Raw genomic sequence first — 26,809 nt, 5'->3', positions numbered from 1 at the left:
ATTTGTGTGTATATGTATGCGTGTATATATTTGTGTATTTGTATATGTATGTATATATGTGCATATATATGTGCATGTGTGTGTGTATATGTATGCATATGTATATAAATGTATATATATGTATATATTTGTGTGTGTATATGTATATGCATATAATATTTTTAATTAATTCTTTGAGAATCTCATACTGCATTCATGCCCCAACTCTTCCTGTTAAGACCACCAGGGTTCATCCCTGACTCCCTCACCTCTCTCCCAACTTCCTGTTTTTGTTCTGTTTAATGTCCTATGGAGTCCAGCTTGTGCGGCCCATCTATGCATGGGTGTGAGGCTGTGACCCAGAGCATGGCCAACCTAGGGGTCCTCATTGGTAAGGTTGCTTTTTAGCAGATACAACACATCTCTAAAAATTAAGAAAAAAAAATCATGGTTCCAAAACTTCAGCAGCGTCACAAGAGTTATTATTATTATTATAACCATCTTACAGGTCCCTGGGTCATCTTCTCCATTTCTCCTCTGAGATCACCCACCGGGAACAGTATCACTCTGGACTCCCAGACTCATCTCTTTACCTGAATCTTATTGAAGAAGAGTTCATCCCAGATGCTATTGTTTCTGATGATTCCACTCCGGACCTCAGCCTGCTTGCGCCTTGCCGCAAACTCCAGGAGCCAGCGCTTTAGTGAGGTGTCTGCCTGGTGGAAGATCTGAGGAACACAAGCAGGAGACAGCAGTCAAGCAGAGCCTGATTATCTTTTAATCGCAGAGTCTAGAAAGAGGGTCCCTACTGGCCAGCAGAGGACACGTATTCCTGTGCACACTTGTGAGAGGCCCCTGGATTTGTAGAATGAAGAGGAAGGTTAATGCTATCAAGGGCCAGGTGCATTTTGGAGATGGGAAGGAGGTGCGGTAGGAAGGAGGGAGGGAAGGGGAAAGGATGGGGAGGGGAGGAGAGGAGAGGGAGGTCAGGTCTCTTTAACCAAAGTTTTGGAGGCTGGAAGGAAACAGAAGAAAGAAGCACAGGGAGAAGTTGGGGAGCATAGGAAGGAGGCAAGTTTTCAGACCTGGGTTGGAGGGAAGGAAAGCCCCCCTGGAACCCCAGATTCTGTCCACACCAGAAAATGAGAACCCTCCAGTCCGTGGGACCCACCTTGTCATACATCCGATTCAGCAGCCGTGGGACCACAGGGAAGATGGTGGGGCGGAGAGCCTTCATGTCATCTGAGAGGAGGCGGATGTCTCCCTGGAAGAAGCCCACGCGCCCTCCGTGGCAGTAGACAACAGACTGAGGGAAGAGGATAAGAAGGTGGGATCACTTAGGGTAGCTACTCCTGGCTGCAGGCCAGTGCTATCCTAAGTTTTACCCTCCATGGAGAACACCCGGGCTCCAACCCAGCTCTGGCTGCCGCCATAAAACACTGAGTGGCAGGTAAGTGACCCACCCACCGACCAACAACCTTTGTACAAAGTCCCAACCAGGGCTAGGGAGAAGGACAAGTGAAATGATGCTGGAACGGCCATTCCTGTTGGTGCCTGCCCCTTCACACCCACTCTCAACCCTAGACATGAGTCACCCCATCCCACCCTGGAAACTCAGGTTTATGAAATAGTCTACTATCTACCATCTATTATGGAGACAAATCGGTCTATTCTAGGTTCCTAGAGAGGCTTTGGATTTCCCAGAGACATCTCTGCAACTGTGGAATGAAGTGCTATTTTCCTCGGTTACTAGGGCTGGTGGGAGACCAGGGGCTCCTGGCTGGTTCCCATGGAGCCAGAATCACACGAAGAGCCTTATTGTGTGCTCTGTTCTTTAGTGCCCAGGGCAGCTCTTTAAGCGAGACAGTGTTACAGCCATGACCGTTTGTGGGAGAAGAACAAAAGGCTCAGAGAGGTTAAAGGGCTTGCCCAGCTGCATAAAACTGGTTGACAATAATGGCTGTCGTTCTAATCCAGGCCCAACGACACCAGATCTCCCCACTAGATGGATTAGAAGGATACTTGAAAGATATATTTTATTCCCTGGCTGACCCTTTCAGTGACACATGCATGGGAAATTCTTTGACTCCACCATCCTATACGAATTCCCCGCTTTGCTCTGTCTCTACTTTCATAAGAGCTGTCTGAGGACCAACACACAGTCCAGGCCTACAGCCCAGGAGCCATGACAGTTTGATGCCACAATTTTACTGCTTCATTCTGGCCTTTAGAAGTTTGTGAGTTATGGAACAGAAGCATGTTGGCTATCACAGAGCAGTACCACGCAGAGCCGGGAGAGCAAAGCACTTCTGAAGGTCTGTCATGCTCTTGGAACCGATGCCACCAACCAGGCCCTCTCCCTCTGGCCCCTTGTGCTACCTTCTAAGAACGGAGTCCTTTGGTCCTACTTCACACAGTGATGTGTGAGACCCTGCCTAAGTGTAGGTTCTGGGCACAGAGGGTGCCTCCCTGATGCCAGGGGCTTACCTGCACCATTCGCTCAAACATGTGTGCTAAAGGCAAATAGGAAAAGTGTACATCCGCACAAGTGGGGGCCCACTGACTCTGCAAGAGAACACAAGGAGCCCAAGCAAGTCCCAGTCAGCCAGGTAGGAGGCTTACCTGGATCACTCTCTCAAACATGTGAGCCAGAGGCAGGAAGGAGATGAGCACATCGTCCTGTCTCGGAAAGATCACTTTCTGCAGGTGATGGGCATGGGAGACAGAAAGGAAAGAAACACTGACAGGAAGACAACGAGAGAGTCATAAAACAATAAAGAGAAAAAAATGGTCATGGGGGGAGGGGTGGGCGGGGAGTGGGGGAGGGGGGGAGGACGAGGACAGAGAGAGGTGAGAAGAGAGGGGAAAATGATGAGAGAGGGGAGGAGGTGGGAAGGAGAGGTAGAGGAGGGAGAGAAGGAGGGAGGGAGGGAGGGAGGGAGGGAGGGAGAGAGAGAGAGAGAGAGAGAGAGAGAGAGAGAGAGAGAGAGAGAGAGAGAGAGAGAGAGAGAGGCAGCATAGGAAGCGAAGTGTTAGGTCGCAGCGCCAGTGGGTGTAGGTTATCTGCAGAAGCAAAGAGCCACATGAAGCACATATAAACCAGCAGAGCCAGGCTCCGCAGGGAAGTCTCCTCTCGAAGGCCTGCGCCTCACTTGTAGTCTGTCTGTTGAAGTTGGCGCCAGCCTGGCTCTCTCCCCTCCCTGCCCTTCCTGGAACATCTGCTGCTCTGGCTACCTGAGCAGGAGTCACACAGTCTCAGCTTGGTGGCACATTCTAGGCCTTGTGGAGAAAGTGGCTTAGAGAGGCCTACATACCGTCTGTGCCGGCTTTGTGAGTTGTGGGTGGGTGGCGGAGGAAAAGAGGCCAAGCCACAAACAGGTGGCCAGACATAGCCTTGCAAGCCACAGCTGGGAATCTGGGCTGTTCTTAAAGGAGAATACGAAAGCTGGGCACTATCCCACAGCTGTCTCCCAGATGGGACTGTTCCCAGAGACAGACCGTTCCGGCCAGCGAAGAAAGGCGGGGACATCTTTAGTGGGACCTAACTGTCCTCTGTCTTGCCGTACAAGTCTTCGCTCTCCTCTTGCCTTGGAGCTGGCTCGGATAGACTTTGAGATCTTGGGGCATGACTCTGAACCTGATCTCAGCAGGCAACCATGCCTCAGTTTCCCACCAAAGCATCTTGGCATTTGGAGTGTAATGGCCCACAGTACTATGTAGCACACGCTCAGACGGTTTCCACAGTGGAGGAAGGGCCTGGCATCCTTTCCCCCTGAAGGAAGCTATAGCACATACTCACCCCACTTTGGACAGGTCCTCCTTCCTTAGCTGTTTATAGACACTACCATGCTTTTGTCAGACCAAGAAAGTGAGCTTTGTGGAGTTACCTTTAAGCACAGCCTTACAATTAGCAGCTGCCGCTGTTTCTCAGACTCTAGTAGTCCTTAAGCACCAAACAGCCAGATTAAACCCAGCCTGTTTGACAAACAAGTCACTGAGGCTTGCTTCTGAGATAAAGGCACACACAGGAGCTCATGGATCTCATTTCTTTGAAGTGAAAAATAAAATCAGGCTTACAAGCTCCCCACCCAACCCCAGGGCTCTTAGAGTCTTTTGATATCAAGTGAATGTTGGGGGATGGGTCATTTCTGCACCGGTGCTCAAAGTTAGTCTGATGGCTCAGGTTTGTAATCCCAGCATCTGGGAAACTGAGGCAGGGGCATCAGGTATTTGAGGCCAGCCTGAAATACATAGTAAGACCCCAACCAAAACACAACACAAAACAAAAAAAAAAAACAATAGTTAGAGGTTGAAGGTGGTTGTAAATGTGAAGTTGGCCTAGTAAAAACAAGAGCTTCCTGCCTGCAACCAGCTGCCCTAAGAACAATAAAGCACGGCTCTGACCACATTCTTCTCCTGCCGATTGCACCATGTTCATCTCAGGAGGACTGTGAATATGGCCCAGACATTTGAAGACTAGAGAGTCACACGGTAATATTGAAAAGTTGACACCCTTGCTAGAAAAATTTGAGGTGTGTCCTCAAGGAAGGCCTGCGTAGGAAGTCTGCTTTATTCACCTCTGTCACTTTCAGAAAGCCTGAGAAATCGGCCACCACATTCCCGTGGGTGAGCATCGCACCTTTGGGGTTCCCTGAAAACAGAAGGCAAGAAAGGGTTTTGTTAGGAGCCTGACAGTTACCCTTTGACCTCCACACATGTACTGTAGCATGGCATACCATGACATGGGGTGGTTACAAAACCCCAACACAAAATAAACAAACAAATGCTAAAATTTTAAACAAGTTTTAAACCGTTAGTTGAAACTAGATGCAGTGGTTCACAACTGTAAGTCTCTGTTCTCTGAAAGCTGAGGCAGGAGAAATTCTGTGAGTTCAAGGCCAGCCTGGACCATTGACTGAGACTCTGTTTCGGCTGAGACTCTGTTTTTAAAAGAGGGTATTAACTTTATGTGCTATGTGAATTTCTCCTTCAAAAGAAAAAAGGAGAGAGAAGCAAAATTTGTGAGGAGAATTTCTTTGGAGAGGGTTACAATGAGTCTTTGAGTCTTCTCTCTCAATCCTAATCTGAAACTGATGCTCACATAGATGACTATGGGATCCAGGGAACCCCATGACAAAGGGGAAGAGGAAGTGATCACAAACAAGTAATAGACCCAGAGGTGGGAGCATTCTCCAATCAGGGTCAGGCTGAGGAGGCAGGAGAGGATGTTCTCTTAGGAGGAATTTGTTCACCAGGCTGGTTTGCCAGGAGAAACAGAGCCTCCCTGTAATGGTTAGCTTAGAATCTAGTTAGCTTCCGGGGCTGCTCTATGAGGCATTTTCAGGGAGATCCGGCTGAGATGGGAAGACCCAACTGAGTAAAAGGCAGGGCTAACCCATGAGCTGGTATCCCTGAGTGACTAAAGCAGAGAGAGAGAGAGAGCTGAGCACCAGCATCCATCCCTCTCTGCTTCCTCACTGGGGATGCAATGTGGCCAGCTGCCTCAGGCCCCTGTTGCCACACCTCCCACCATGACAGACTCTATCCTTTCTTAAATGATTAGCTGAGATGAAACTACCCTTCCTCCCTTCCTCTCTTCCTAACTTCTGTTCTTTCCTTCCTTTCCTCCTACCTTTTTCCTTCTTTCCTTCCTTAAGCTACCTCTGTCATATCAATGAGCAAGGCAACTGATCCACCCTCCCTCCCCATAAAACTGGAGGAGGGAGTTAGGTGTGGACAGTTAGGAGCTGTGGTGGAGGAGGGTTCAGAAGCCCAGGAGAGTCACTGCCTACATCAGAACTCAGAAAGGCATCCATTAAGGAAAGTATGAGCTTTAGACATATTTACTCAACCATCACCCAACTTCCCCAACCCACTTCCTTGTTCTTGATTTCACATGCCAAACTTGGTAGAAGAAGGCAGAGCACCCACTAACAAGGTTTGGGGGGCAGGAGAAGAAGCAGAGAGGGGAGAATGATGGGGGATTGATTGTGTCCTTGCTCCATGCCAAGCCCACAGGGACAGGGAGGTCTTGAAGAAGCCCACTGGTTCCTAGTTTGGATGGACACTGTGTCTCTGAATTCAGCCTCTGTGACTTACAGTGACCATGGGACACTTTAAATTCTTTCTCATAATTATATCCCCTGAGGCCTGTTTGCTCATCTTTCGGGTGACCCATGGCATCAGTCACAGCCTTGTCTTCTAATTCAAGTGACAGAGGTGTCCCTCTGCCTAAGACATGTGACGGATGAGGTTTCAGCTTGTGAACTGGTGCTTTCTCCTGTGATGTCAACCATAGCAGTGGTTTGGGGGGGGGGGCAGAGAAGGAGGTGTTTCCTAAGAAGTGACTGTTTCCCTTAATAGGTAGCTGCTGAGATGTCTTTCTCTTGAAAAGAGAAGGATTCACAGCGTTGGCCTCACCTGTGCTTGGAACTTTACCCCAGTGCTCCTTCAGGCCGGAGCCCACATCTCATCTCTCCTGGTTGACCCTCAAGACGTGACTCCTACGAGGTCCTGGAGTCCTTAAGGTATTCTGAGAGTCACCTGGAAATTTTCACCTTCGGGTTCTGAAGGTTTCTAAGCACCCAGAGAAGAGGAATGTCACAGACCTAACAATCCTTGTACCACAGAGTTGTGGGTCTGGCTAGCACGTGGATGCTCAACAAAGACTCGGGGCTGTTGTCTTCACAGATGAAAATTCTCTGCAACCTTCTCAACTGAGGCATGAAACCAACACTGTTGGTAGTTTTTCAATTCGGTTTGTTTCTTCTCCAGCCAAAGCTTAGATCTTTTAAAACACAGATTTCCTTCCACATTCCAACGTCACTTTATAAACAACCTTTAAGCCTCTTAAAATATTCCCAGAATTGTTCAGATTATCTGCGTAAGTTATCTCTGTGCATGATCCCCAAAGGCTGAGGGCAAAATGGACGTTCGTTGCACAATCTGGGAGCTGACTACAAAGGTCTCCCTCCGTAGGAAGTGTGAGGTGAGTCTTCCAGAAGGTTCTGCATGCTGCCGTGATCCAGGGTGTGCCCACATCTCCGGCAGTATGCCTTTCAGACTGGATGTAGGAAGGTTTTCTGGTTGTTCACATGGAGAACAGAAGTCATCCTGTCTTTTCAGAATGATACGGGTCCTGAACCAGACTGCGGCTCTTTCTACGGCTATCTTTTTGCCTGGTACAGACACTGCCCCCCAGGTCAAAATCGCAGTGATACAAGACTGGCTCCCACTCAGCAGCTAACTAATACCTTCCGGAAACTGAGGCTGAAGGGAGGTCTCGTGACCCTGAGGCTACGGTAAGCAAGAGGTGTCCCCCAGGAGCACCAGCAGGTGTTTCTCAGTAACTGGGTGTGACCTGGCTCTACACAGAGCTGACAGATTCTGTCCTTTTCTGGCAGAGAGAACTCCTAGGGCTTCCTCTCACAGGGGAGAAGAAACTCTGCCTGGAAATTCCTGCCACGTATCAGCGTCAGGTCATACTTCCTATATTTCCTCCATAGAAGAGTAACACAGCTTTCATCAAGGCTCACAGCCAGACGCTCATCATGCAAAGAAAGCATGTGGCCGTGCTGTGACATCAAGGACGAGTGTGGGTGACATGCTGACAAGAGGATGAATGTAAGAGGCACAACATGGGCTTAGCCTAAATCCAAGTTAGTCCAAGTATGTGGTCCAGAGGGATGGTTTCACACCAAAGGTCTGCTTGCTATCTCAGACCTGCCGGGCACTGGCCATGGCTTTAAGGTAGAAGACTAAGTTCCAACTTGTTTTCCAGCCCCATGAATGCGGCCCTTCTACCCAGCTAGGTAAGGACAGTGTGGCTTCTGATGTGAGTCCACAGTTGGGAAGGCCCTGAATATGACAGCTGTCCTTTTCCTGCTGGCCAGTGGCATATTTCAACAGCATGACGAATTTCCCCAGATAAAAGGGCAGCATCACTGACCAAGTGAGCCACTCACAACGTGAAGCTACGTACTCTTGGAGGGCAAAGAGATCCCAAGCTAAAAGCCACAGCAGTGACTTGTTCCCCTCAAACCGTCTCACTAAAAAAGTCTTGCTGTGAAACTCAACACCAAAAAGACTTTAGGAAGCGCTATTTTTAAAGCAACAGAAGCCTGAAGGGCGCTTTTAAAATCCTCACTGGCTCTGGATGATGGAGGCTGGCTGTATTACTTTTCTGAAAGGATTTAACAAAATGGAGTTTTAAAACATCTTGGAGCCCACTTGAGTCAATGGTAAGAATCATCCCCATCTGCTCTCTGGTAAGACACGCCCCTCAAGACCCTCTGGCTTGCATAACCCAGCCTTTGCAGCTGGTCAGGGGTCTCCCAGATGCTGTGTGTGCTGTTCCTGTAAGAAGCTGGGGGATCCTAAGTCACTCCCCACCGAGAACTATCATCAGGCTGACTGGTACCTTGGTCTGGAAGTGAATGCTGGGAACTTCTTGTCCATTCAGGGTGAAGCAAGTGATAATTTGAACGAGAATGTCTCCTCTAGTCTCGGGAATTTGAGTAGTTCTCAGTTGGTGGCACTGTGTGGGCACTTTAGGAGGTGTGACGTTGCTGGAGGAAAGCCACTACATCACTGAGGACAGGCTTCGGGACTGTAAAGACTCAGGCCATTGCTAGTTTGCTCTCTCTGCTTCTTGCTTGCATTTCAATGTGAAAGTGGAAGGGGGGGGGTGGTCTGTAGACTAGAAAGACCAGACCTTCTCCAGGAAGTGTTTCTAGATTATTCTTGCCAGTGTACTCCTGAGCAATTGCAGTCATTTATGCTCAAGTCTCCTTCCTGACAATCTTGCCCATGGCTGTTCTTGCACATCTCACCCCACATCTCATTTGGTACCTTTGACTGCCTTTTTCCACATGAGGACTTGGGGTCAGTGACAACAGAGGGCTTACATGATTGGCTTGTAGTAAGCCAGCGAGTGATAGGAAAGAGGTTTTAAGCCCATACTCCCTTCCTGGTCTCTGATACAAAGGCCAGGAAGGGGCAGAAAACAGAGGGGAGAGTTGTCTCTCATAAATAAATGACTCCATGAGCAGAGAGCATCCTCTAGCTTGTGACCCAGCTGCCTAGGCTTCATTGTCCTGGGTCTAGCAGGTACCAAGTCCCCTCACCATTTGCCCAGTCCTGCCTTGACCATCATGGCCAATGGCAGAAGCAGAAGGAAGCCACCAGCAGTAGCTGAACAGGACCAGGCTGATTCTACTCTACTGAGGGCACAAGAGACACCTGAAAAAAGACACCTGTCAGGCAGCCAGGAAGATGGGCATCTGGGCCTTGGCTTACCTGTTGTACCACTTGTGAAACACACAATGGAGAGGTCATCGGGCCGTGGGGGCTGTGGGAGCAAGAAGAGACATATGTTGGGGCAAGCCAGTGGGACCCTCTACCACCCTGCCCCATGTGTGTGCTATAGTGAGGGCTGTGTTGGGCACGTTGTGCACTCCTGTGTGCTACAGTTAGAAAAATGGGCAGGTAATCACCCGGGAAAGAGGAAAGAAGTATAGTACACAGATACATGTCTGTCCGACCAACCTCATACCTGGTCCCATCTCCCCTACCTCAGCCTTGGCGGAGTTTGACAGGGGGTTGGGCTGCAGAAACTAAAGATCCTTCCTTTCTAGTAGGCATGGCTTGCTGTTGAGCTGTGTACAGCATCCCAAGCTCTGCCTCAGGCCCTAGCTGCAGCATTGGGCCCATGGTCCCAGGTCAGTAGGAAGAGCCCACCTAATCCCTGTGCACACGAACAGCTTCCTAAAGAGGCAATGTGTGAAGTGATGACCAAAACCCAGCAAGACTTATGTAGACGAAGGGAGCTTCTGGGAAGGGGAGACTTGTCTGGTCATAGTGGTGAACATAGGGCATGCTGAAGAATCACAGAGCCATTCTCTGAGGCTGAGCTAGGGGTAGGAGAGATGTACTCACAGGGTACTCACGGAAGGGTCTAAGAAGCAGAGCTCTGGCCTGCTCTGGCCTGGATGTGAGAAAGCTCACCGGGGTGGTGAGGGAGTGGGAAAGACTGAGCAAGAGGGGGCTCAGATGCCAGAGGGCTTGTGAGAAACTTGAATTCCTCCCTTCTATGGCTAGTCCAGAAGGCAGGCTGTCACTGTAGCCTGACCTTGGATGGGGCTGCATGGGTTGATGTCTAGAAAAGTTCAAAGAACGGAAATGAACCAGGAAAAACCCAGAATGGTGTTCATGCTTATGATCTCAGTACTGAGAGGCAGAGACCATCAGACTGATGGGGCTCTCTGGACAGCCAGTCTTGCCACCTTGGCAGGGTTCAGGCCAGTTGAAAGGCCCTGCCTCAAAGAGTGGTACCTAAAGAAAATCAGCTGAGGCTGATGTTGGGCCTCCACACTCGCTCGTATATAAAACGCCTGCACACATACAAACATGAACATGTGCGTGCACACACACACACACACACACATACACACACAAATATGTACAAAGACAGCTGAGCCACAAGCCCCTGGGCCATGAGGTTCACTTCTAGTTCTTGGATGTTTCTGTCTGTCTCCTGCCCTCAGTCCCACCCTGGGCTCCCAGCCTCAGGCACTCCTAGGCCGCATACAAGATCTGCTTATTAATACAGAGGTACTTGTTGGCCTGTCTACCCAGCTATGTGCAGTGAGAGGCTCTGAGAGGACCATTCTTACTCACTAGCTTGGTCACCAGTGCCTGCTGAGAGATTAACTTACCACAGGGGCATGATGATGCTCTTGGCCACAGTCCTGAAAAAAAAAAAGAAAATGCTGTCTTAAAAGGACTCAAAGGTTATCGTACATTTAAAAAAAAGTCAAACCACTCACCACAGTAGGCTTTGTTCTTACACCAAGCCCAGAGTTTAGGGTCCCTGATCAGACATGGGCTGTGGTGACAAATGCCACTTGGGTGGTCCCTCCTCAGACATAGTCTAGCCTGAGGCTCCTGGAAAGAGAGTGGATGCCGAGGGGTTGCAGGCCCATCCCATAGGCTATATAGGGAGCCTGAGGCTCAATGAGAAACCAGTACTATATATACAGACGCCACTTGGTTTTGGGACACGTTGGGAAACCCACACAAAAGAATAGTGAGATGGCCTAGGCTTTTAGATGGTAGTTATCGATGGAGGACAGGACTGTGGGAAGGCAGGGAGAAGAGGTGTCAGTGCAGGTGTGGCTAATGTCACAAAGTGTTACAAGTGCATAGGATCACATTTGCACTGAAGGACAGGGTGGCGGGGGAGGAATGGAGGGTTTGGGGTGGGGGCGGGGTCCATGTCTCCTACAGCATGGTGGAGATGGTGGAGGACAGCTGCTCTATTAGCCCACACAGTACCACCAATCTGATGCCTTTGGGGTGGTCACATACAGAAAAATTAATTTTGTGGGCTGCTGCAAGGGTCTGGTCAAAGCGTCTCAACTTAGGAAGGTGCATGTAAGCACAAACCCCAGCCCATCCTCCACCACCCCTTGCAATGTCTGCCTTGTCTTGTCTGAACTTCCGGCATGCAGAGTCTCACCTCTATCGCCTGCATGGACTTGATGTCCACCCCACACTTCTTTCCTCTCTCTTTCAGGGCATCGTCGAACGGCTCCATGAGGATGATCAGCTTGAGGCCCGGAGTTTCCTTCCTCTCCACATGCTCCAGCAGAAGTATAGCCTTGTGAGGTTTGTCCACAATCACCGTGCAGATGTCCGCTGCGGGGACCAAAGGGGAGAGTCAGACTGGATAAGTGCCACTCTACTAGCTGGTGTATGTATAAACGTGTGAGACAGGCTATCCGTGCCATGTATGATGTGCACCATGGGCACTGGGAGGAGACGAGGGCAAAGACCAGGGAGCATCCTGAAGCAGATACTTTCCTTCAGACAGCCCCGTTACCTTAGGTCTGCCTGGGACATTTACTGACACAGCAAGAATGATGCCAAGCTGCAGGGACCTTACACGGCCATAGCCTTTTAGAAAATAGAGAGAGGCTCTCTCTTCGCATCTCAGACCTATGGAAGGAGGCTTTAGGTGAAGCCTGAATAAGGACAGTTTAGATTTGGGAGGCCAAGTCAGGGGCCATCCTATAGGCCCCTAGTGTTTTGGTTTGCTTTAGTCAAATTGTAAGATAGAGTCTCACATAGCCCAGGCTGGCCTCTTCCTGGCGGTGCTGTGGAGGATGACTTTGAACTTCTGATCCTCCTCCTTCAACTTTCCAACTTTCAGACATGTCCCACCGTGTCTGGCTAATATCTTAGTATTTTCTGAGAGCAGATGTAAGATTCCTCTTGTGAACGCCCAGCAATCAGTGTGACCCAAGAAGCTGGAGCATGAGGGCTAGGTGCTTATTCAGTAGGGAATGGAGCTGGGGCTCACCTGTATTGATGATGTAGCGAATAGACCCTGGGCCCAGTGTGTCATAGAGCGGTACCACCACCATGGAGTATGTGTAGCAGGCCAGCTCAGCAATGATCCACTACAGAAATGCAAAGTTGGGGTTAAGGAGAGGGAGGTAAGATCAATCCAGTGAGGCGGGGGTGCCAAGGCTAACCCAGAGACCTCTAGACCATGATTACTATGCTAGTGCGCAATCCCTGGATTTCCTGCCTAAACAGTCCAGATCCACTCCCTGACCCTGCATGGGCTTCTTCGTCTGGACGCTCCCTCCTCTGTAGCTCCAGGTACATGGGCGGAGCGTGGATGGTACACCCACTCCTACTGCAGTGAAGAGCTGGCCATGCGGGTGAGAACACCATGGCCCCAGATCTCACCTATTGTCAGTCCCAGGGCCCCACCCAGAGCACAAACAAGACTCTCAATCCCTGTTCAACTGGTGCCTCTGAAAACAGTCAGACAGATGCTCACCTCTGGCCGATTTTGTGCAAAAACACCAATGAACTGCTCTGTGCCCACTTTACAGTCATGCTGGAGAAGTCCTGAGCCCAGAAATTCAGCCCTTTTGGCCACCTACATGCAGATGGGTGGGGGTGGGGGTGGGGGTGACAGAGAAAGAAGAAGGCTTGAGCCGGGATTGCCCAGTCTTTTCTGGCATGCAGAAAGCCCCTTGAGGCTGAGGCAGAGGAATTTAGTGGGAAGGCCAGAAAAATAAAACATGACCCGCTCTGGCTTGTCAACATTCCGCCACAGATATGTGTGTGTTGGGAGTTCACCTGACCCCTGGGAGATGTCCACGGTCAATGGCTGGGGTGGGGGTGGGGTCATATTCTTCAGTGGTGCTGTCACATATAAGTTGCTCATGTTCCTGTAACTAAGCCCTTACCCATTCCCATGTAAGCAACTCCACTGAGACTCAGTTGGTCACAAAAGCCAACCAGACAGGAAAGTATGTGTGTTGGGTTGAATTGGCGGGGGGGGGGGGGGGGGGTGGTGGCGTTGGTCAGGAAGGGGTTCAGCAGGATGAGGGGCAAAAGCAACTCAAACACGTTATATACATCATCACAGTACTGTCAAAGCACTTAAAAGCAAGTACAAGAATGAAAAACAAAACAAAGCAAGGACCTTGCAGACATTCTATGTCAGGCTTCAAAGGTGGGCATTTCTCAATGGAATGCATTTCCTTAAGGACTTTGAATAAGGGAGGCTTTAATACTGTCCCTGTTTTTGTATATTTTAGTCTGTTTTATTTTACTTTTATGGCTTCCTTTCTTTCTCTCTCTCTCTCTCTCTCTCTCTCTCTCTCTCTCTCTCTCTCTCACTGCATTTGAGAGTTTATTTTTTGTTTTTACCATAGAAAACATCTGAATTGACTGTCTCTATGCAGATAAACCAGATGTTGAATTCACATTGTTTTATTTTTCATAGTATGTTGTATAAAAACATATAAAACTTTCCAAGGTAAAAAAACAAACAAACAAACAAAAAAAAAAAACCAACAATTTTTTCTTTTTACTTTGAATTTTAAGAAATGAGGTCCCTGGAACCCAGCTGGGTACTCCTGAGCCTTTCCCAACCCATGGGTTGGACAGAGCTGGACAGGGTGGGGTCCAGGCCCTCACTCACCTCTTGGTAGGACAGCCACTGGTAAGGTTGCTCTGGCTTCCGGAAGCCAAGACAGGGTCCACTCCCTACAGAAAGACAAGTGGGCCTTGTGTCAGAGAGGACTTGCCTCCTGCCCCTGTGCACCAAGCACAGGGTAGAAATAATGTGCTGTGGGTGCCTCTGGCTCCAGGAAACCTCCCTTCAGCAGGGCGCTGTGGCCCAGGGAGGCTATAAGAATGCAAGAACAGCTTCTCCCCAGGGAACTGGGAGGCCAGCAGTGGAAATAGCATGGTACCTAGTTCCCACTCTGACTTATGTGACAGTTCCTGTGGGAGATCTAACACGGCACTTATACTTGGTGGCAGGAGGCAGTGGGAACAAGTAGCGGGATGGCCCACTGTGACTGCTGCCCTATGTCTATTCCTGGGAACACTGAGGCATCTCATGGGTGCAAGTTCCGAACCATGATTGGCAGTGTGATATGACAGTTCTAGGCTCCCCAGGGGCTGGTGTAGAGAGTACAAGGTACTCTGATATCAGACACTCGGTGTGAAGGCTCGAAGCAAAGCTGAGGTGAGCCCTAAGCCATGTGAGTCAGCTGCTTTTCTTGCTGGTGGGAAGACCAGGAACTCTCTGCTAACCTGGGTATTGCTGTGTCCCTTCTCCCATGTTGGAGAATTGCTCAATGCCTGAGAGCAGTTCTCCATCTACCTCTCTTTACCTGAGATGCTAAGCCCACGGCGGAACACCTGGTACATGGTCCTGGCATCGTCATAGTAGTGGGTAAGCAGCTGAGTGCAGCCCCCAATCACAGATCGCCTGGCTCCACCACTGTCCTAGAAAACAAACACACCAGAGAGTTGGCTGAGGCAGGCAGGACATCAGGAGCGGGTCCTGGAGTGCGCACAGCTTGGGTGCACTCCTGGTTCACATAGTTGAGGCTTGGAAGTGCTCACACTCCTGACCTGTTCACAACAGAGTAGTCACACCCAGTCTGCTTGTGTCCATGCTCAATGTAATTAGTTACTGCACACAGGCCCCAGTTTAGCAATGTCTCGTACACATCTATACATTTGACAAGCTCACAGTGTTTGTGTAACAGATCAGCAAACACATAATGCCCACATTTTCCAGGAACTCTTGAGACATAGCTCTAGAATATCGTGGGAGTCTGTTGTTACTTAGCATCAGGATCAACCTGCCAAGGTGCCCTGCACTGGGCCATCTACTGCTATGCCCCTAGGACAGCTATGTATAGCCTTGAGCGAAGAAGATTGGTACCCATCATTGGCGATAACACTGGATTTTCTGATGACTAAGCTTTAAGGTATTTCCCAAGGAACTGAAGCCTAAGAGTATTTATGGGAAGAACAAACTGGTCACTAAGACCCTGGGCCCTCAACAATGCAGATCCACAGAGGCATGAAATGAAGGCCCTCATGATGGGGCCAGAGATAGGAGTTGGGCATCTGTCCCTTCCTCTTCCCCAGGGTCCCCAAGCCCAGAGCTCTTCTACCATGGCCCTGCCTGATCTCTCAGTGCTATTTGGGTTGTCCTAGGATGGCCTAGAGCCGCCTAGTTCTTGGAACATTGAGTCTAAAAAAAAAAAAAAAAAAAAAAAATAGTGCCACAGAACAATCAGCCAAGTGCAAAACCACAGGCAGGTCAGAACCATTTGGAGTGGAAAGTTCTGATTGGCCAGTAGTGAGGCTTGCTTTACCGCCAGACAGCAGATAAGACACTGCGAGAGACTGTGTGCCAGGGACTGGGGAGGGGCTTGTGTGTGTGTTTTGGGCAGGGGCAGCTGGTTAGAGTCTGAGGGATGCACAGGGATTGGCCAGGCAGAATCTACAGCATGCAATAGCAATCGCACACTTAAGGCATAAGAGCACAGAGTGCCGGAGGAAGTGCTAATCTGTGGTGCTCTAGATAAACATGAGGTGAGAACAGTCTGGAGAGGGCCAGGGACCCAGGAGTGAGGGCTGGATTTCGGGTGGGGGAAAGGGAAGGGCTTTAAGCTGGGGGAGTAAAATCGTCTCAGTTATGTGTGTCCCAAGGACTATAAGAGTGCTTGCCACCCTCACCTCATTTCCTGCTTCTTTTCACCTTCGCCTAGTTCACATGGCCACTCACGTGCCTGAAGGACAGGGACAGAGAAGTCTGTCCTGAAAGGGTGGGTCTTTCTGGAGGACAGGGACAGAGGGTCTTCCCTAAAGTTTGTCTGGGTGAGTTGCAATTATAAGCGGAATCAAAGTCCAACTACTCTTAGTGGTTTCTCTGCTCCTTCCTACCAACCGTTTGGTGCTCCTTGGAGTACTCACTTTACAACCTCAGTGAGGCCAAGAACCCCAGAGCACAGGGAGACGACGCTTTTGGGCCTCCAGCCCAGGATCTCTCTTCTGCATTCTCATCACCACACTGCTGGTCTTTTCCAGCCCCTCTCCAACTGCCCGGCACCAAACACAAGCCAGCGCTACCCAATACCGCACACTTTCAAGCATACCTGGGCCTCTGCACACAACATTCCTTCTAGGAAGACAGCCTGGGAATCTAGATCTTTGTACTCTCTGTGCCTTTCCCAGTTGGCAAAACATCGCCAAGATGAAGGTCACCAAGATGTATGATCAAGAACGTAGTGAGGCTCACGAGTGTGTGTAGCATGACCTCACTTAAAACTGGGGAGCTGGGTGTGGTGACGTGCACCTGTAATCCTGGCACCAGGGACCCAGAGGCAGGAGGATCTGGGTTTAAAGCCAGCCTGGGTTACATAAGACTTTGTCTAGAAAAACAAAAAAAAAACAACAACCAACCACAAAATGGATAGGAGATGAGGCTATCTCATCTGTTTCGTCCTGGTTGGTACAGAATTGCTGACAGAAGCAAAAGCCCAGCTGCAGGATGTAGAAGGTTTTCAGAATGAGGCCTTTCACTTCTTATGAACCATGTGAATACACTATCCATGGAAATTGCACAGCAAGTTTCGAACACAAGCAGAATTAAAAGCAAAACAAGCTAAAACAAAAACAAAAACCACACACACACACACACACACACCCCCCAAACCAAAACAAGAGCAACAAAAACTAGTTACTCTCGCAGAGGACCACGGTTCACTTCCCAGAACCCATATGGCAGCTCACAACTATCTGTAATTCCAGATCCGACACGGTCCCACAGACATGCATGCAGGGAAAACATATAATACAAATAATACAAATTAATAAGTCTTAGACAAAAGCCAAAGTCCTTAAGTTCCAAGGAGAAGCAAAACACACCAGTTCTTTGCTGGCAAGTCCAGTGTGTGTCTGTTACTGCTAACCTCCCTTTGAGCCAGGTGCTGTGAGAATACAGGATAAGCTCAGCTCTGTTCCCTGTCAGCCAAGACTAGGGGCAGGAACCTGGGAGTAAATTTACCCTGCAGGCCCAGAGGACCTGCTTAACCTGCCTGGTGATCAAGGTCAGGCTCTGCTAAGGATGAGTCCTTGGCAGAGGTGGGAGGACCATCTTGCTGGCAACCTTGCCCAAGACTGCTGCAGAACAGTTGGCTGTTGGCTGGTTACCAGGGAACACCAGGATTTTAGGTGAGGGGGGGGCTACTTAGAGTCAAACAAGCTACAGGTTTGGCTTCTACCTTCTGGAGCTACTTTGCATGAAGGGACAGCTCCTGCCCTGCTCACCTCCACTTCTTCCGACTGCATCAGGAGGTTGCATGGTGGTTGCAAGGCCTTTGGCCGGTGAGTGAGCCAGTAGGCAAGGATGGCAGCCAGTGCGCCCATACTCACGAGGGTGGTAGCCGAGAGGCTGCGGAAAAACTGGCCCAAGTCCGATAGCTCGGGCAGCCGCAGGATCCTCAGGATCTCCTGGGTCTGCATCTTCTCCAGAAGTGAGAGGGCAATCTCTGTAGGAGATAAGAGCAAGATGAGGGAGGAGAGCAGACAGACAGGCAGTGGAGGGGTCGCTAGTGGGCCGATCAGATATACAGTCTCCTAGTACAGCACAGAAGCTGGACACCTGGAGACGCTTTTCTCTGGCGAGAGGGCGAGAGACTAGAGCTCTCAGTACTCACACCTGATAGCCTGCTATCAGTTTTCCTGAGAACCACACGCCCATGCCTAGGGCCATGGCTGACAGCCAATTCCACATCTTTCAGGGGCCAGTATGCACTGGCAGTTCTGGGCACGGGGTCTCCTTCAGGCCTCAGGGCCCTTTGTGGCCCTGGTCACAGATCTTTGCTTATGTTTGCTCTTGGGATGCAGAGAAGATAAACAGATAACAGAAGCAGCCATCACTGTGTATAGGAGGAGTCTGGTGGAGGGATGCAGGCTCCAACTGATCTACCTCTGAGCTCGAACCCAGTCTCTCTGAGGGAGAGAAGGAAGGGGAATTGGGCAGAGTCCATGGACTAGCCCAAGTAGCCCCAGGCTTCATGACTTGAAGATGGTGACCTGTATAGCAATATGACCATTGTGGCACTACCACGCATGGGGTACCAACAGGCATAGCTGGCCCAATCCTTGACCAGATATAGTTAATGGAGCAGAGGGAAGTGTTGAGGCATTAGACTGATGGAAAGAGGAAAATAAACAAGTCTAAGAGAGGAAAGACTACAGTGATGGATGGGTCTAATAGTACCAGCACCTTCTTTGATGTGCGGGTGGTGGCCAGGGTGCACTCTCACCCACTGCAGACCAGAGAATGGGGGTGGGCAGGGCATCTTCCAGAAATCTCTTATGTCCTTCTGTTAACTGCTAGGTGGCGACATGTTGGCAGAGCAGGTATGCTAGGCTCTGGGTTCTGCATCTTGCTCAGAACTGAGAGGCTGCAGAGGAATTGGTCAGGTGTCAAATACTGGAACCCACACTCGGGTCCATTAGTGTCACTACCCAGTATGACCTGGAGCTGGAAGCTCCTGGGGTATGCATAGGTCTGCCTTTCCAGTGGTTGTACGGCTGGCTCCGGACACTCTGTTTGCAGGCTGCCTCTTCATGGGCCCTGGACATCCTGGAAGTGATAGGTTTGATTTTCCTTCTCGAGAAACAAAAATAAATGCCAGCAGTGGTGACTTTGGAGCCACAGGGTAGGAGCTAAACCACTGTCTGCCCTCTGACTATTCATTCTTTCAGTAAATAGTAGTTGAGCTACACGAGGTCAACAGTGTGCAAAATCACGTGGGCAGAGGGAAGAAAGCTCTTCGGCTCAAGTCTGTTTATAAACTACACATGGCTAAGCATACCCTACTCTCTTTGCACCTCCACACCCCATCTTTGAAATGGGCACAGTACCTCTGGGCGTGGCACAGTCACGGAACTACAGATGTAATTACAGGATGTGTTTGTTAGATGGAGGAGACTGCTCAGCCCTGGAGAGAGTAGAGGCGGGACTGGCCCCGGGTGGTCCACAGGCTGGACAGAGGCAGGTCGGGCTGGACCCCCGCGCTTCCTCATGAGCGTAGCTTTGCAGATGTGCACCAGGCTTTCTGAGTTCCAGGGATTCTCAGCAGCCTCCCGGGTACAGGTGATCCTAGAAGAGCTGTGAGCGCAGGCCCCTGGTCTGGCAAAGGCCCCATTCCTCATCTGTAGAGCTTGGAAACCCAGCTGTGCCAGCGAGTGGTCTTCGGTGTTGTTTAAATGTGTGTGAGTGTTTTGCTTCCATGTATGTCTGTGTGCCACGGGCATGCCTGGTCAGATCAGGATAGAGCTTCCGACTCCCTGAGACTGGAGTCACTGTCGGTGGAGTCTGGGTCTTTGGGAAAGCAGCGAGTGTTCGTAACTGCAGAGCCATATAACCAGCTCCCTCTGGAAAGCAGGCTTCTTAAGCGAGACCAGAGATGAGGATAAGCATCCCACAGCACTCTCTCTCTCTCTCATTTCCCCTCCCCACCTCCCCCTCTCTTTCTCTCCCTCTCTTCCCCTCTCTCTTCTTCTCTCTTCCCTCCCCCCTACAGGTCAACTGGCTAAATAAAGACTCTCACTATCATAGCAGAGTGACAGCTAAAGTGACTCTACCAAGGAAAACCCCTCTATGGAGGGAGGGCTCTGAACAGGTGGCCTTCTCTTCTCGGGACACCCCCTTACCTAAAAATGTAGATGGGAAGACCAGGCTCCAGCCAGACCTACCAGATGAGATTTAGTGGGAAATCTAGATGCTTCCACCAGCTCTGGGGGTGGGCTCTTTGCTGAGGGTGTTTTCCTCTAATGAAATGGACTGACTTGGTGGGCCCAGTCCAGCCCCAACGACTCCACTAGATGGTTTTAAACAATGTTAAAGGGGTTGGAAGAGTATCATGGGATCACCAACCCCTGGTCCTTGACAGTTGCACAGACAGACCTCAAGCTGAAGCAAACTAGGCATCGGGGAAGAGGGTTGTGATGCTTGGCACCATCACAGGGCGCAACGTGGGATGGCCAGGTCACCCTCCAGCCTCCCACCCATGTATCCGGCAGTTTCCACATGGACTGCGTTCTCACCAACTCAGAGCTGCAGGGCAGACGTGGGGGGATGGGGGGATCGGGCAGCGTGATCAGACACAAAGCAGCAGAGGAGATGCCTGACTCAGCTGTGGCAAGGCAGAGCAGGCTCCCTGCAGGAAGTGACACAGCTGCTGAGGCTGAAGGGTGAGGAGAAACGGGAGTCCTAGGCAGAGAGAAGCCAACACACAAAAGCCAGGGAGTGGCTGGAACGCACTGGGAACTGAGTGTTCTATTCAGGTGAGAAAGCCTTTGCACCCCTGAAATCCTGTACGAAGGTCCCCATGGCAAGCCTGTGAGGACAGTCTCTGAGCTTCAGGACAAAAGGGACTTGGTTAAACTTCCTGAATCCTAGAAAAACCTGTGCTATACACCGCACTGCTTAGTCCTTACTTAGCTTCTACAGACACTGCTAATGTGTGAAGGGCACAGAATGCATCCACTCGCTCTCTGTGCCACCCTAGCCCCGCCAACACAGACCCTTCCACAAGTTTCCTCTCCCTTGTAAGATGTTGAACACACAGAAACCAAAACCAAAACACCAATCCTTGCCTGGTCAGAAGGACCTGGGTTCAGGACCTAAGAGGTGGTGGTAATGTGTAGAGATGCCAGAGTCTAGACATGGGATCAGCCAGAGGGGTCAGTCATGTGCTCTTTGCTTTGCACACACCAGGAGTCTCCTCCCACCTGGACCAATGGAGGGCACTGGATAAAGGGCTGACCACCGCTCCTCGGGTGGCTGTCTACTTAAGGAGCCATCTTCAGTGGCCATAGCTCCTTTGGCCCCAAGTCTGGCCTGCAAGCCTCCTTAGCAGCCAGAGGGCTCTGTTTTACCAGCCCTACCTCCTTAGACAGTCAGAAGTGCTTGCTTTTCTTTCTTTCTTTCTTTCTTTCTTTCTTTCTTTCTTTCTTCCTTCCTTCCTTCCTTCCTTCCTCCCTTTCTTTCTTCCTTCCTCCCTTTCTTTCTTCCTTCCTTTCTTTCTTTCTTTCTTCCTTTCTTTCTTTCTTTCTTTCTTCCTTTCTTTCTTTCTTTCTTTCTTTCTTTCTTTCTTTCTTTCTTTCTTTCTTTCTTTCTGAGTCTCCCTTCAGACCTGGGAGCCACTTCAGGGCAGAGCTGTGAGTCCAGGTCCTCTGAGGACACTGGCTTCAGAGCTGGTGTCCACCACCAAACCCTTGGCATGTGGGAGGGGAGATCAGAGACTAGGTCTGGGAGTCTGGCTATCTTACACAGCCTTGGTCTCCTCTGACCTCCTGTTACCTGGGGGTGGTCCCTGAGGTCCAAGCCCAGCTGCTTCTTCCCATGCCCCAAGAGGCTTTTCTGGTTGCAGCAGCCATGGTGGTGGGGGTATACAGACAATTCCTCAGGGGCTAGCAGATGCTGCTGTTGCCAAGAGAGCTGCTGTGGGTGTTTGTAACGATTCACCTGGCAGGGAGGACCCAGTGCTCTGCAGAAACTAGCTTTCTCCCAAGCCTCTCCCTCTAGCAGAGACCCTTTTAGACTATCAAGTAGTAGCCCAGGCTGGACACCTGAGAATTCTGCCCACCAGCTCATCCTGGAGAGTGGATGGTACAAGTCATGCCCCTGTTGTCAAGGGTGGGAGAGAACAGAACAAAGGGAGCCTTGATAGAACATACAAGGATAGCCTCGGTAGGATGACTCCAAGGTGATAAGGCGGGAAGTTCATAGTAGCGAGCACAAACCCTGTAGAAATGGCCGTAGGAGGTGGTGAGTCAGCTTTGAGGGACCTCTCTGCTGACGCAGCCTCCCAGCCCAGTATTCCACCCCTGCCTTGGTTACTTTACACATCTGTACGGAATAGCTGCCCTGTAAATCTCTCAGACCTGACCATGCCCCCAACCTAAACCCTCCAGCCAGCCACTAGCCAGTACATCCCAGAGCTCCGAGCTAGCCTCTTCATGTGTCTCTTTTCTTTAACCTGTACTTACATTTGCACCAAAGTAAACTTCCTGTTACACAGATGTGACTCTGTCATGCCACTGCCCAAACACCTAATCTGGTTCCTTACTGCCTTAGGACCCAGTATCCACTCTCAGCCTGTTTGCCCTGAGGATGCCCACATTCCTCTGAATTGTTCTCTTGGATTTCCTTAGCATCACCCTTGATAGTCCTAACATCAGTAAGGTCTGGTCTAGTAACAGTCCTGGACTTTTGCAAACCTCACCAGCCTGCAATAATGGTGGATAACATGAACCAAGCCATCAAAGCATCAGAGATCCACCCTACCTACCATTGGAGAGCTCAGACTACAGCCTCACCAGGCCCCAGGGTGTAGCACTCTAGTGAGCAAGTTGGGGAGCCAGAAGGTGGATCCCAATGCTGAACTGAACAGCCTCCGAATCTTGACTTAGCCTCTAGGTAGTTATGTGGTCTTGGGCAAGTCACTGAACTCCTCTAGGCCTCTTCTCAAATAAAATCACGGGCAGGGAGAAGATACCAGGCACACAGCAAAGAAAGAGCTTTAGTGGAGAGCAGTCAGCTGAATCGGTTACATCATGTTTGCCAGCCAAAGGGGCTCAAAGACAACTTGCAAAAGGTGATACAAGATACAGTCCCCATCCTACCTTTGCAGCAGGCTCCGGGCACTGAGGAGGTGGAGGACTTGATCCTGCTAGAACCAGCCTCCCTTTCTAGGGCCTGTGGAGCCCAGGAAAAGAGGTTACCACATCTTGATCAAAGGACAAAAGCTGCGAAGGCCCTGCCTCTGGGGACAGCTGATAGCAACGCTGCTCTGAGAAGATGGTGATAGGAGAGGTGCTAACTGTGGGGACCGTGGCTCCCCTGGCTCCCCGGTGGCTGTGGGAACAGGTCTTGCAGGGACCAAGGCACAGAACAGCTCTATGAGGAACTGTTGGCCCCTCAAGGCCCCCACTGGCCCCCCCTTCATCAGCACATGGGGCGGTACTGGCTCAGGCCAGCTCAAAGCCAAGCAACCAGGCCTTAACCCTTACACTGCCAGCCTGCCAGGGCCTCAGCCATGCCTTTCCACCTTCCCTGACCCCACACTGTCTTTAGTCTGGGAGGGGAGTTGGCCATGGCTTCTCAGAAGACTCCCTTTCTCTCTCTCTCTCTCTCTCTCTCTCTCTCTCTCTCTCTCTCTCTCTCTCTTCCTCTCTCTATCTACACACACACACACACACACCTGAGACATCACTCAGAGGCCAGGAAACTTGGCTTCAGCATCTCCCAATCCACCAAATTTCACTTCTTTGGTGGGTCCTCTATTTTATGTTTTAAAATTATTATATTTGCCCACTGTGTATGTGGTGTGTGTGTGTCCATTCGTGTGTAGGAGAGTATCAGAACATACATGCTTAGAGAACAACTTGGAGTCAATTCCCTCCTTCCACCACATGGTTCCTGGAATCAAACTTAGTTCATTAGACTAGGCAGCAAGTGCACTTGCCCACTGAACCATCTTGCCACTCCTCCTCTACTTTTGTCTAGACATCTCTTGGGAGGACAAACACATCCTATGATGCTTCTTACTTAAGGGGGAGTGAAAACTGCAATGTTCCAGGGCATGGAGCTAAAGGGGCAGTTATGGTCCAGAAAGTATGACCCAGTTGTCAGGGTAAGCTCGCCCCCTCCTCGGTACCACACCTGATTAACCCTAACCCACACAGCCATGTGGCAGACCCACTAGGCCTAGCAGTGGTCACATCTGCACAAGGGTCCGAGCTCAGGTCTGTGTGACTGAGGGGCTTCCGCTTCAGTTTCTTCTTGGGCTTTAATTAGATTTATGGAGCCACTGGTGATGGGCCAAGGGCCTTCCCAACTCAGGCACTGCCAGGAGAGGCTTTGTGTGTGTCCCCTGTGAGATAGGGTTGCCGAGTTACCAAGTGGCTCACTCTGCAACTCTCTGGGGAGTCTGATTATAGCCCTCTCTTAAGGGTGGCTGAAGGTCCTTACTTGCAGAGAGGCCCTGACTGAGGGTTACTGCGCTAGCTACTTTCCTGGTTACCCCCATTACTCACCGTGACCATGCCTCCAGCGTCTGCCTTCACCAACCTTCACCGCCATCCTCAAGATAAGCACCTCTCCAAACTTTTACTCACTCCAAACCCCTGCTGGAGACCATGACCACACACTGTGCTGAGCAGACCAGGAAGCCAGGCTCTGACTGCACTTGCAGAGACTCAGAAACAGAAGGAGCCTTGAGATCGGAGTAACAGACAGAAACAGAGTGTCTTTTTCACCCACACTGAGATAAGCTTTGCTCTCACTGTAAGTCAGACACAGAGAAAGCACAGACCAGAGGATAAGGACGGCGGCGGCAGCGGCCTCTCTGCAGTTATCTACCAGGCGGAATGACTGGAAACGATGTCTGTAATGGACTTAGGGTTCATGGCCAAACTGAAGCCCCATTGTTCTTCCTGCCACACCACACTCTGGGACTGTAGGCAGAACTCCAGGGAGACTATCTGGGGGGTCATGATCACCACACAGAGGCCAGGTCTCATTGTGCAGGAAGGCAAGTTCTAGGCACATTAAGATCTTCTTCCTTTCAGACAAGTCCGTGGTCGGCTTGCCTCGGCCTCGGGGCCAGGGATCTATTTCATGGCTAGCCTAGACTGAGGACATTGTTACAGCTGTTGCAAGTTCAAACTCAGTGAAGGATACATCTGCTCCCCTGGCAGGAATATGTGCTCAAGAGTCCAACTGCAGATGGCCAAGGTACGGGGCAGATGGAAAGCTTCCTCTAGCTAGGCCCATGTTCCCCAAGGCAGAAAGGGTGTTAAGACACACTTGGGGTTGCTAAGGTGGGAGGGGGACGCTAAATGGTGCCCTTCCTGCCTGACTGTCATTTAAGGACACTGATGTTTTCTTGGGGGGATACCTGCTCAGAGAAAAATGGAGGAAGAGCAAAGATGGGGCTGTGGGATGGGGGACCTGAAGAACAACTAAGCTGGGGCAGGGTGGCACAATGGGTTGGTAAGTTCTGAGAAAAGCCTGTAAGGTGCTGGGAGTTGCCAAGATCCTTCAGTGTAGAGAAGGAGGCAGGATCCTGGCTGGAACAAGGACCAGAGCAGAAAGCTGAGGCCAACGGGAGGACATTTAAGCCACAGAAGGCAAGAGATTACAGCTGGCACTGTGTGCCTCATGTTTTCCAAGACATGACCTGTAGGTACCCTGAGACCCAGAGATAAAAAAGTGTCCCAGACATGTCACTGTGTCTTAGGCAGGAGTGCAGCTGCTATAGCTTGGAACCCATATGGCTCCTTTACCCACAATTGCAGGTAAGGTCTGTGTGTGTGTGTGTGTGTGTGTGTGTGTGTGTGTAGTTTACACATTAAGCAATGAATCAGTCTTATCTTTGGTTCAAGGTACATTTTCTGACAAAGATACATTACCATTCTTTCTAGCTGTCACTGGAAGAAATAGAAGGGAATTTGCTCCCAGCGCAGCAGAAGGCAATGCTAATAAACAGAAGTCTATTGTGTCCTGCATCAGCACTCTGGAGGTCAGGGGTGGCTAGCTAGCACTTGCAGCCTCAGCCTCTAGTCCACAGGGTTAATTTAGGGCTCAAGTTCTGGGCCCTTGGCTGGGCCAGGGACTAAGAACTCAGGCCTTCTTTTCAAGGGCAGAATGAATGGGGAAATATGCAAATGGCCGCCCTGCCTCCCAAGCTGCAGGGGGTGGGGGGTGCTGCCGCTGGCAGGCCTGCAACACTTCACTCTGGGCCTGTCACATGAAAGGGTTTGCACTCCTGCTGCTGGCTCCTGCAGCCAGGTCAGGCTGGGGCTGTTCTCACCAGAAAACAAAAATCTCTTTCAGACCAAGGCGAAGTGAGGGCCCCAGCCGGTCCAGGGAATACTATTGGAGGCTGTTGACGCTGACCTACTGAGGGTACACATCTCTGAATTCTGACTTCCCATCCAAAGAAAAGAACCCAGCATCTTTGGAGAGGGCCCTAGAAGCCTCTGTGGCCACTAAGGAAAGCACTGGGTGGGGCGGGAGGGTGGGGGTGGGGTGGGTGTCAGGGTTAGGGCGGTCCTGCTCATCCTGTCCTTTTCAAAAGCAGCAACATGGATGGCTAAGGTAGAGAGGACAAGGACGTTTTGTTTTTGTTTAAGGAGACCCTGATAACTCTTACGGTGTTTATGGTGAATGCCAAGGGAGAGACAGGGAAGGAAGCAGGCTAGAAACAAGAACCCAAAGTGTTATCACAGAGCAGACATTAAGGACAGAGGCTGAGGGACTTCTCCACCAGGTGCAAGAATTCCGACACATCGCAACTGCTTAAGGCCCTTTTCATCCCCTAGCTGTGGATTTCCTAGGAGTGTCCCCTGAAAACCTTTTTCTATGAAAAGGATGCTTACCAATGCCCGTGTGCACCCCTGGGGGTCCCCCGGGTTT

At 50.5% G+C, this 26,809-nt stretch overlaps 1 protein-coding gene across 3 annotated transcripts in view; it reads right to left on the bottom strand.

Annotated features, from left to right (window-relative positions):
• Positions 1–26,809, bottom strand: part of ACSL6 (acyl-CoA synthetase long chain family member 6) — a 55,913-nt gene that overhangs the window by 21,352 nt on the left and 7,752 nt on the right. For 2 of the 3 annotated variants that reach the window (XM_080922701.1, XM_080922699.1), the window contains exons 2-13: positions 17,641–17,861; positions 14,685–14,799; positions 13,985–14,049; positions 12,830–12,931; positions 12,341–12,440; positions 11,498–11,676; positions 10,695–10,727; positions 9,277–9,328; positions 4,557–4,630; positions 2,602–2,679; positions 1,151–1,285; positions 573–707 (exon numbers count right to left, since the gene is read on the bottom strand). In XM_080922701.1, coding sequence (XP_080778827.1) covers positions 573–707; positions 1,151–1,285; positions 2,602–2,679; positions 4,557–4,630; positions 9,277–9,328; positions 10,695–10,727; positions 11,498–11,676; positions 12,341–12,440; positions 12,830–12,931; positions 13,985–14,049; positions 14,685–14,799; positions 17,641–17,835 — 1,263 coding nt within the window. In that variant the 5' untranslated portion in view covers positions 17,836–17,861. The remainder of the gene's footprint in view (positions 1–572; positions 708–1,150; positions 1,286–2,601; positions 2,680–4,556; positions 4,631–9,276; positions 9,329–10,694; positions 10,728–11,497; positions 11,677–12,340; positions 12,441–12,829; positions 12,932–13,984; positions 14,050–14,684; positions 14,800–17,640; positions 17,862–26,809) is intronic. The other variant, XM_080922700.1, reaches the window with a different exon arrangement.

This window comes from Micromys minutus (genome assembly GCF_963924665.1).
Source record: "Micromys minutus genome assembly, chromosome: 10".
Taxonomy (NCBI): Eukaryota; Metazoa; Chordata; class Mammalia; order Rodentia; family Muridae; genus Micromys; species Micromys minutus.
This window is presented reverse-complemented; position numbering and strand designations above follow the sequence as displayed.